At 42.8% G+C, this 11,359-nt stretch overlaps 1 protein-coding gene across 1 annotated transcript; it reads right to left on the bottom strand.

Moving 5' to 3' along the window:
- Positions 1 to 1,378: 1,378 nt before the first annotated feature.
- On the bottom strand, positions 1,379 to 10,093 carry sypl1 (synaptophysin-like 1). Its single transcript, XM_053414670.1, has 5 exons — positions 9,346 to 10,093; positions 5,256 to 5,374; positions 4,965 to 5,169; positions 4,693 to 4,884; positions 1,379 to 3,973 (listed from the first exon to the last, which is right to left on the bottom strand). The coding sequence occupies exons 1-5, from the start codon at positions 9,415 to 9,417 to the stop codon at positions 3,842 to 3,844; spliced, it is 720 nt and encodes a 239-aa protein (XP_053270645.1). The 5' UTR covers positions 9,418 to 10,093; the 3' UTR covers positions 1,379 to 3,841.
- Positions 10,094 to 11,359: the final 1,266 nt, after the last annotated feature.

Below are 11,359 nucleotides of genomic sequence, written 5' to 3'. Positions count from 1 at the left end.
CGCAGCGGAGCATGTCGGGGCGAAATTCTCACAAGAACTCAAGTAAATGCCCCGTCAGATATCAAAACACATTTGGAGGGAATTGATGACAGAGAGAGTCATTTTTATTCTTAAATATTGATGAAGGAAGAAAACATTGGGCTCCAGCAGAAGGGCAATTTTCTCATCAAGGGCAAAGGGGCCAGTGCTTGAGCACCACTAGGGGTCTATCTGTGCACGTGCTTGCCTCAGATGGTGGCTCTGTGTGATGGGGAAGACTGGGATTGAGCTGCAGACCATCTGATTGGAGGACGGCTGCTTTACCCCACAGCCACAGCCGCCCCACAATATGAGGCTATATGGTGACCAAAGGAACGGAATCCTTGAAGACCATTAAATCCGCATTAATTCTCCATGTCAGCCTGTTTCTTGAACAGAAAGTTGTCCATCAATGTTTGGCCTCTCCCAGTGGATCAGTGGGTCGAGCCAATGGCACTACATTGACCTCTTGTGGCTGAATAAAGAAGCTGCGTCTCATGGTGCAAATTCCCTGTTTGACACATAGATGTATCTATGGTTTGAGACACGTCATGCTAAATCATCACTTCAATCCACCGTAACAAATTCAACACAGTAGTTCTGTGGCACAGCTTTGATTTTTACGTCTTTATCTCAGCTTTAAAATGAACGAAGCACGATAGATGAGTGCAAGTCAAGTCATGACATGTTGTCAAGGAAGACAACATTTGAACTCTTTATTATTAATTATTATGTAACTTGAAATAAACTGATGAAGGGTTAATATAATCTCTCTCATGCAGACACACGTTTAACCAGATACAGTACTATCCTGAGGTTTCTCATACAGACACCAGCACACGTTAAATACTTTTGTCCTTCCCCCATTTCACATATACACACACACACTAACACACACACAGAATAACTCAACCACAATGTTGCGTTTGTGTCCATCACAGTGCGATCACTGATTTCACAGGACAAGTCAGAGTCGCAGAGGGAACCAGGGAAACACTGAGCACAATGTTTCTCTCTCTTCGTGGTCAAAACGATGTTTACGGGTCACGGATGATTCGAAGCTTCCCATGTTTCAAACCTTCAATTTCACAAACAACCAGAATGAATCATGTCAACTGAACATCTGTAGCTGAAGCTGTCACACGGACAGACAGAGAGTATAACTTTAGCTTTAGAGATAAATGTGGCAAAAATGTATTATGTTAAATTGTATTTGAAATCTGGAAATCATTATGTGATCCTGACCCCTAGTTTGGGAACCACAGACATTCTGACAGGCACATTTACAGCCACACACACACAACCACACACACACACACACACACAGACTTGCAGATGAATAAGAAAACCACTACAGGGATTTATGAAAAAAATCATACTTTTTTATTGAAAAAGACAAATGTACATTGAAATTGGTCATGTCACAGAGTGTATGTGTCTCTCTTGGATAAGGCAGTTTAAAGGAGACCTATTATGCTTTCTCAGTCTTTCCCAGTCCTCTAGTGGGTTGCATTGTTTTTTAAGTGATTGTAAACGAAGTGCACGGCTCCAGATCCCCAGTCCACAGCAGAGGGGGCCCTGGGCCGAGAGGAGGGAGGAAGAGCGGGCAGCATTTGTACTGAGTTACAGTTGGTGTTTTGGTACTGCCGGAAAATCAAAACACTCCCGGTGCCCCCAGTTTGAGAGCATGACGAGCACAAGAGGTCTCCTTTAAAGTCATTGGAATCATTGACAAAGCTAAGAGTGTGTTGAGTGATGATTACAAAAGTGCAGCAGCATAACCAGTACACCACACACACACACACACACACACACACAGTTACACACTGATACATTTTCGTTTGTCCTTCAGAGAATCAGCGACACCGTCCAACGTACAGTTTCACTACACAGGAAACAGATCAAAAATAAAATATAAACGGCTCATTCTAACCATCTACGTACACTGAGTAGGAAAAATAAAGGTGTAAAAAATGGAAACACAAGCTCACTGTTCGTGTCTCCTGACAGATTTAAAGAAACTAGACAATAAAAAAAAGAAGAAGACGTGATCGATTTAACATCAACACAAAAAGAGAATGTTACTTTGGAAAAAAGGAAAGAAGAGACGGATGAAATTAGAGTAAAAATGCATGATGAAGTCACGACAAATTTCAACATAGAAGAAACAAATTAACAAACTTCTTTGTTTTTTTTGGCGGATGGCAACCGACATCGAGGTGCACTCTTAATACAACAAAACCATCACAGGATTTTTTCAATTGTCTAACTTTGCACATATACACAGTGGCATGTGAACTAAATAACTCTCAGTCAAAATTTCCTAATGACATAACACTCTCCCTGTGCTTTCCGAGGACGATATAAAAGCATTTTAAACAGCATTCGAGTGCGTAAGCATGTCGTGAAAAGAAAAACACTAAATGTTCATAATATTTGGACTGGAGGACAATTCATGCATCTTAAAGCTTAAAAATGTAACAAGTCTGCTTGAACGTATTGATTTACCTTACAGAGGAACAGCATTTCAGAATAAAAGCTTTTATACATTCACCAGATCAATGTACTAGAGACAATAATCCTAGTTTAGTCTTTCCATGCCTGATAACCACCGCTGTGGCAAACAGGACTCCAATTAATGAAAAGCAAAGAATGAATGAACATGAGTGAGTCACTCTCTGCATACACAAGTGCTTTGGTATCTAAAAATATAGAACAAGTGCAAAACAACAGGATTTAACACCAAGGCGAGTGTATGACTAAATTTCACAGCCTTTAATTTATGAAATATTTGTGAATTTCAATGATCTGAAATGGTTGAAAGGTAATAAGGATTTGAATATTACCAGCCTCTGTGTTACCCTGAAAACCTTCATCACATTGTCCTTATTGTGGCGATGACATTAGAGTTTAAAGTACCTTACATTAAACAGCATGTAGTCAAGTATAATAACCAGAGATGGAAGAAACCCTCACTTCATAAAGACGAGCAACAACAATGCTATAGATCATCGTCTGAGCATGTGTTGCTTCCTAAAGCATGAGAAACCGCCTCGGAATAGTTGGAACAAGGCACGTTTTCACTATTTGCATTATTATATCTATAGTATGTGGTACAAATAAAGGCACATGTGAAGACATTACAGGTGCTGTATGTAAGTGTTTACTATGGCTGCATAGCTATTCACTAAACAGTCTAGAAGAAAAGTCCAGCACCAAACTTCCTTCCTTGATTTGCCAACAACTTCAATCTCATATCATTTTTTTTCTTTAAGGCAGAATGTGGTTTCTTGCCCTTAAGGTGGCGCTATATTAAAATATAGATCCTTTGTATTTCATGTTTACTAATTGCTTGTGATGATGATCTACGGGAATATGGACCATTGTTATTGTTGTCTTGGAAGAGACTTACATAGGATTACCCCCCCCCCTCCCTAGAACGATTTGAAGCCACTGGTACGATGCTATCTTTCCTATCTGGCGGTGACTGTCTAGTTAGCATGCTAACCAGTGGACGTCCCTCGAATACAGAACTTGGACGTCTTATTTCTTGAAAATGAGTTGATAATTTTCTTTATTTTCTAAATGTTTTAAACTACAATAATTACATGTAGCACCTTTATCTTCCAAATCCTTTGTCTGTCTATATCATATTCACAGAAAATGTTATGCATGTGTGTAAGTGTATTTATGTCTGCGTGCACATTTGTCTATACGTGTATAGCACATGTATGTCCGAATGTGTGTGACTGGTGTGTGTCAATTGTTGTGTCTTTGTGTGTTGGTATTTGTGTGTTGTGCGTCGCTGTACGTGTACTGTGCGTTAGATGGGAGCAGGGACCTGTTGCCTTCCTGGTCCGGACTGGGAAGAGAATTTCTGAGAGTGCCAGCGAGTCTCCTTGTACACGAACCAGGCGTTCCCTGCCCACACGAACATGTTGAGGTAACCGAACACCTGGAGGATTAAAGACAGAAAGGAGAAATATGTGATAATACATTCACAAGAGAATAAAAATACTTTTTTTAATTGAATATTTGACAATCTGTTTTTGGACTTGTGCTTTGGTCGCATTAGCCTCCATTGAACTTCAGTCCAATAAATTAGCTTTGGCCTTGTGATACAGAAAGTGTTTTGCAGTGCACGCCAAAAGTGCATGAAGAAAATGAAAGTGCTTTCGCTCAGTGTCGCATGACTGTGATTCAGGCTGCTTGCTGCCTGCTAGTGTCGTATTACATCAAAAGGAGCGGGGGTCCAGAGCCTCTTATTTATTTATTTATTTGGTAGGAATAACTTGTCCGCTGGCCAAATGCTTGGATTCATAGATCAGAGCGAAGCAAGGAGCTTGAAAATTGCTGACACTAATGAATTCATCATTCACATGTGTTTGAATAGAGATGAATGACAGTGGAGTTCATAGCGTGACATCGATTTAAGTCCGTTTGTCACACAGCTCCCTCCAGAGGATTCATACAGCTGATGTGTGAACAGACTTTGCTGCATGGAATTGATGGATTTCCACATTTCGGAAAAGAGTTCGGCGTAAGTGTAACAAAAACACCTTAAAGGAGACATATGATGGTTTTTCATTTTTTCTTTCCTCTACTGTGTTATATAGGTTTTGGGTGTGTGTACAAGGTCTGCATGGTATCTCCCTCTCTGTTTTTCTGTCTCACCACAGAGATGTTGAGGGTTCTCAGGTTGGCGAAGTCTGTGACCTCGCAGGTTATGTTGCTGCCCCTGCAGAGCGCCAGCGTGGCGCTGACGCCGTCCGTGTCCGTGGCGTCCTTCACGTTCTGCAGGCCCTTGGCCCAGGCGGAGGAGCACACCAGCCACAGGAAGACGAGAACCGCGGTGACAACAAAGTCCTGGGAACGGAAAGGATGGAGAGCTCGGTTAGGGGGCCCTGCAGATCCTTCAGATCAAAGACGATAAGATCAATACTCACAAAAATGGGTCCAAAGTCAGAGTCCTTGTAGACGTGCATGTAGCCTAAATAAACCAGCAGGGCCACCATGCTGTACAGGAAACAGACGGTGGCGATGCCCACGAAGAACTCCGCCGAGGACGCGGAGTCCCCGACCAAGTGTGTGGTCGTGACGGAGCGGTTGCAAATGGTGCTGTTTCCCTCAACGAGCGGGAACTGGCTCAACCTGACCGCAACACAAGATGGAGGCGGGTTAACGTGATGGCTTACAGTTGCGTTCTCTTATCTGAGCGGCGCTGAGATGATTCTCACCTGAACGGGTAGTGGAAGTTGGCCGTGAGCGTTTCGTTGCTGCCGTCGCCGCAGAACAGGGACACGATGTTCTTCCCCGAGAAGCCGCCGCAGCTTCCAAAAGCAAATATGGCCGTGAGCTGTTTGGACAGACACGAGAGAGTCGAGAGATGAGGGGGGAGATGGTGGAGAGGAGCGAGAAAACACTATTCAGCTCTGGGGGGGGGGAATACAAAAATCTGAAAACATGAGATACTGGAGATTTTATATATTCTTTCTATTAAACCTAAAAAGCAAAAACACTGTTGTTAAACGATACTGAACTTATTTAGTTTTCTGGATATTTCTTCAGTGCTGTTTATGTAAAAGATTTTCAAGAGTTATGGCTTTTTTATTACGTGAAGATAAAGTCAAGTATATTTTTTGACCAACAATATCATTTATTTGCACATGATGACATAATTTGACTGAACTAGAAATTTGATCAGTTCATTTTAAATGGGGACAAACGCTGTAATCGGTGTCTTGACTTCTGTCTTGCAGGGCCACAGAAGCATCAGGGTCTCGACCATGTGACACTGATACTCCCCTTCAAACCAACACAGGCTAAATTCTTCCCCTCGGTTTAACCCTCAAACTGCAGCAGCAGAAACACTGATCGTATAATTCTGGTGTGAAACCTCGTCCAGAGACTCTCACTGATATCCTCTTACTCCACCATCATGGGTGAAGATGATCAGACGTGGGAATCTGTTCTTTAAACCTTAACACCAACATGGGAATAGAGGATTTTCTAATCTTATATGAATGATGTGTGACTTTCCCTTTCACATGTAATTCATACGTTGGCCAATAGGGGCCATTTAGGGTCCGGTGTCTTGTCCGAGGACGCTTTGGCACGCAGACTGGAGGAGCTGGTGATCGAGCCACCGACCTTCTGTTTAACGGGCGACCCGCTCCACCTCCTGAACCATAGCCTGCTGTTTGTTGCGGTTAGAGAACTGCAGAGTAACGGCTAAAGCAGCTTTAAAGTAACGATCACCTCTGTTCTGCTCGTTGAAACTTAAGACCACACACCATAATCTGTCCAGACACACAAAACCAAACCACAATTTAAAAATAACACTCTTTTTACTGACCTCTTCAGTTCTGCTTGATCAGCGCAAATGTATCACACACACACACACGTAAATGAAAAGTGCTTACAACACATTTAGATTTAGAGACCCACACGTGCACATACACACACATACTGTTTATCTGCTACCCACCCACCCACTCACACACTCACACACCTTAAGGCCTCTCCCCACATGTTTCTCCAGATGTCACCGGCTGCCACTTCCTGTTTCTCTGGCTACACGCACACAAACACACACACTCACACAGCTTCTTCTCTCACATTCCCGCCTCCCCGACTCCGAACAAATGGAGCAGCCGGCCTGCACCAAACCCCACGCGTCAGCATTCAACCTTATTTTCTTTTATGCTCTCATATTTCGACAGCATGAATTCTGGGATACGTTTTGTCAAGTTTACAGTATCACTGTTTGTCCTCGTTCTGCAGACACGGCGAGTCTCAGACATCTGCGAACTCCTGTGTTCCAATCTGGGAACATTCCCGAGGCCGCCAGATAAAAATGAAGCTGCGAGACGGCGTCATCACTTTGCACACATGGCGAGAAGCACTGGGAACATGCAGCAGAAGCACAGGTCCCTGGATGAGATGCAAACAACGAGGAGGGAACAGTATGACTGCCTCTGGGGGTGCAGGGGGCCTGTCATCTGATTTTAGCTGCAAAGATAAATGAATATCGTCAGAGGTCACTGAGTCCAGGTCAGTCCGGCCCCCATCAAAGCCACCGGAACACGCGCCGACAATTTAACCCCCGGGTTTCCCTCGCAAATCCTCTCAAATCTCCCTCTGCCTCCTTTGGCCGGGGGACACGACATCGTCACGAGTGGAGAAAAGAACCAGAGAAACCGCTTCATCATCATTATTCAGCACGTCGAGTGACCGGAGCAGCCGTGCAGCGTTTTATTTCTCCTAAACCCTCCTTCCTGTTCAAGATCATATCTAAAGTCTCTAGAGTGTCAAGGCCGAGTTATGTGACATGAGATACATATATACCCTCTCGCTGTCAAGTTGAAGATTCCTTTTTGTAAATCAGGGGCCATAAAGGGGCTAATTAATACTTCCAAATGCTTAGAGGTATATTTGATTGTTTTTATTACTCTCGATCGTTTTTCGTCATCTATTAACACGCTGATTGTTTCCCCCGTTCAGTTTTTTGGTGCACAGAACAATTTAGTATCACATCAGACAACCAAAACCAAATGGAAGCTGAATTAACGAGATAATAATGTCCGAATTTTTTGAAATTTTAACGTTTTTGCCTGAGATTGTTCGTCTGTTAATTGGCAGAATTATACAAAAACGACTAGACTGATTAATCATGAAACCTGGCTGAAGAATGAGTATGGGTGGGATCCAGGAATTTGTTTTCACTTTCTTTAACACGGTAATGTTTGTTTCTTTCGATTGCATCATTATTTGAATACTGATCTACATTCGAAATTCTGTCAGTGACATTTTATTGTTGAGTAAATTAGGTTTTGTTCAGCTTCTGCTCATCAGCCTCGTTGTGCTGATGCCTTAAAACGTCCGGGGCCTTTTCAGTAATGTTTCCTGTGGTCATTAGTGCTGTTGTGTGGGTGAGGAAGACTCCGGTGTTACAGCACAGAGGAAGGTCCCAGCAACAACTGAGCCGGTCCAAGCACACCATTAATCATCCAGTCCCTCGTGAATAACAAAATATGTTGTGTTTAATAAGGGTTATGTAAGGCCAACAACACACACACACACACAAACACAAACACAGGGCACACACACACACACAAAGCCTTGTCCTGAGTCAGATGACTGGTCGTTGTTGCATGTGTGCGTGTGTGTGTGTGTGTGTGTGTGTGTGTGTGTTACAAGAAAATAGACCAGCTGAGAGAAACTAGCAGAGCTGCATTGCCCTCACTGGATTCCTCTGACCCAGTTATTTGGAGCAGAGCTGATTACTGGACTTTCCATAAGTAACTGTTCCATGATGCACGAGTGTGTGTGAACGAGTGTGTGTCATGTAGAACAAACATATTTCACTTGTCTGCAGTGAAGTAAATAATTGGTGAAAGATGTATTAATCTCTAACTGTGTCATGTGAAGGGCAGAGCTCTGCACTCAGCTCACTTTGGTTAGTGACACAAACTTTCACTTTCAATCTATAAACCCCTCAATTTAAAGTATGTGAGGAAGCAAATAGAAGAAGGAAAACTTTAATGACCAAAAATATACAAAGGACAATTTTTGATTTCCCTCACTATACAACAAGTGTCACTTTAAACCTTAAAGATCCCAATTTAAGGTGTTTGAGGAAGACAACTAAAGGGGTGAAATCTTCTTTAATGAAAAGTAAATTACAATTGACCCATTTCGGTTTGGTTTCTCTCACTTTAACCAACTTGTCTTCCCCAGACAAACTTTATTTGTCACCTTCAACCTTTAAAATCTCAATTTAAAGTTTGTGAGGATGCAAACAGAAGAAGGAAATAAAAAGTATGTGCAAGAAAAAAACATAATTACTGTCATGGTGGACGTTTTCCTCACTTAAACCAACTCCTCTGCATCATACTAAGTTAATTTGTCACTTTAAACCTTAGATTTATACATTTAAAGTGTGTGAGGAATGTCTGTCACCGTTATTCTTGTGTTTGATACTAATTAATGTGGAATACATGAGTTAGATCCAAACATTTCACTTTAAGATTACACATTAAGCCAAATCTCCAAGGTGCAGATGGAAGTTAAGCACAAAGAGAAGTTTATGTGTCTTTCTATGAATGTGTGATGAAGTTCTCGGGTTTGAAAATATACTTTTTGAAGAAAAAAAAATCCTCCTGAAACAGATTAAGAGTTTTTTTCTCGAGGGTGAACAAACGCTCGAGAAAGTCCAAGGAGCGAGGAAAAGGACTGAACCTCCCTGATCTCTGGTTATGACACACACACACACTTTTCTCTCTCCCTTTTCACAGACCCACACACACTTATGTACATCGAACTCACCCACTCCACCAGTTTGACGAAGCCCAGCGGCTCCTTCAGCGGCGACAAGTTGAGCCTGAACCCGGTCATCATGCTAGCGCTCCTGCTCCAAACTCCTTTTATCCAGTCGTTCCAAAAACGGGAGGATGTTGAGCTCCAGCCAGGCGCAGGAGAGGAAGAAAAAAAGGGGGAGTTGTCTCACAGAATGACGTGGGTCCTCTTCTGCGAACGCTGCAAGAAATTACCACACCGAGATTTTGAAAAGGGGGAGTTTTACAGTCCAAGAAAGTGGATTAAACTGTGCCATCAAAGTGGGAACCCGCCTATTTACTGGAAACGCAGCTTTACGCACAGCAGCAGCACATTTACGGAGCGGATGTGAATGCAGAAAACGATGAGTTGAGGTGGACGCGTTTTTTTTTGCAGTGTGGCCCTGACAACGATCGAGGTCCTTGTGATGCGTAATTACGCAGGCGACGAAGCGGACAAAGAGCGTAAAAGTGTGCCAAATTACGCGCTGCTTTTGCTGACTTGGGGGAAATGATTCAGAACGCAACAGTTACATTATCTGATATGTTCTACAGAGTTGTGCGAGAAAGTTTTTTTTATCCTTGCAAAAGCCTGAACAACACACACGACACTCGCAGTTCACTCGGTTCTTCCTGAGCATAAGAAATTGCGCGTCGGGAAGTCCTACTGCGTTTTTATTGGATCCATCCGCTGCCTCCTGGGTGCTGAGTGTGCAGTTCCTGTGAAACAAACGCCCCACCACTCCTGCTCCTGCTGCTGCAGTCTGGGTCTCATGACTCTCAAAACCCCGGATTCCAAAAATTCTTTCAACCCAAGAAAGAAAAAAAAGAAAGATGGAGGTTCAATTCAAGACACCAGATTGCAGCCACGAGTTTTAAATAGAACCAGCCCATGGTACATTTCATCCAGGAGACCATTAACCTCTGGGTGTGTTTGACGTGAAGTAAAACCAGCACTGTCTGCACGTTGAGTTTGTAGAACAGAGGTATAAATCATATTTTAAATCAATATTAATAAGTTGATCTTTATTGGTATTTTTTTATTTATTTGTATTTGGAGGATTGACTGTTTTACTATATATGACAATAAAGACTCTTGAGTGTTGAATAAACTAAGATAACTTTGCTCTTCATATGAAGTACACTCCGTCTGGTACTGGAGTTTTGGGACCAATAATTACTTTTTGGAAACTTTCAGTTGTCAGAGTACACCACAGAATGAATCTCAACGATATGTTAACATCATTTATTTAAAGTGTAAATGAAGTGACACTTTCAAACATATTAAGAAACTAAACCAATGCTGTAATACTGTAAAGACTTATATAAACACACAGGCAGATGCAATTCATGGATGTCTTGATCCAAACATTCTTCGTCTTCATCACAAACACAATTTCAGCAACACAGTGAGGTGGGTCGCTGATGCTGTCATCAAAAACTGCCCTGATGAAGCAGCCGGTCACAGTGGTGGCAAAGAAGGGCATGTGGCACCATTTCTCCAGCCTGTTTTGGAAAGGCAGATCCTCCTGAGCTCTTCAGGAGGGGGAGCAGGCTGATCCACCTCTCCACGAGCTTTCTTTTCCTCTGGCCCTTGGTCCTGCTCGACCTGCCTTTTCCTTTTGGTGCCAGCAGAAGCAGCACTGGCAACAGGGAACTTCCTGTCGGCATCTCCTCGAAGCCTCTGATACTCGAGTAATGTTATTTTCCTCTTGGGAACATGATGTGCTGCTTGGAATCGATCCATGGCGTCTTTAATGGACTTCTCCTTCGACGCGATCATTTCCGGTGTGGGAACTTTCATCCCAGCCGCTATCATCTCCGCTTCCCAATGCTTGAACTCACTCTCTGTGAATTCCTGGCTGGATACAGCGGAGAGAGACACAGGCGTGTCTCCACCAGGGTGCCTGAGATTGAGAAACAGGTTTGTCTGTTTTGATCCAAACATGTAGTAATAATTTTTCTCCTTCACAGACACAATTTCAGAAATACGGTGAGGTTGTTCA

The sequence above is a fragment of the Pleuronectes platessa genome, chromosome 22 (genome assembly GCF_947347685.1).
Source record: "Pleuronectes platessa chromosome 22, fPlePla1.1, whole genome shotgun sequence".
Lineage (NCBI taxonomy): Eukaryota > Metazoa > Chordata > Actinopteri > Pleuronectiformes > Pleuronectidae > Pleuronectes > Pleuronectes platessa.
The sequence above is the reverse complement of the archived record's forward strand: the minus strand, read 5'-3'. Positions and strand labels throughout refer to the sequence as shown.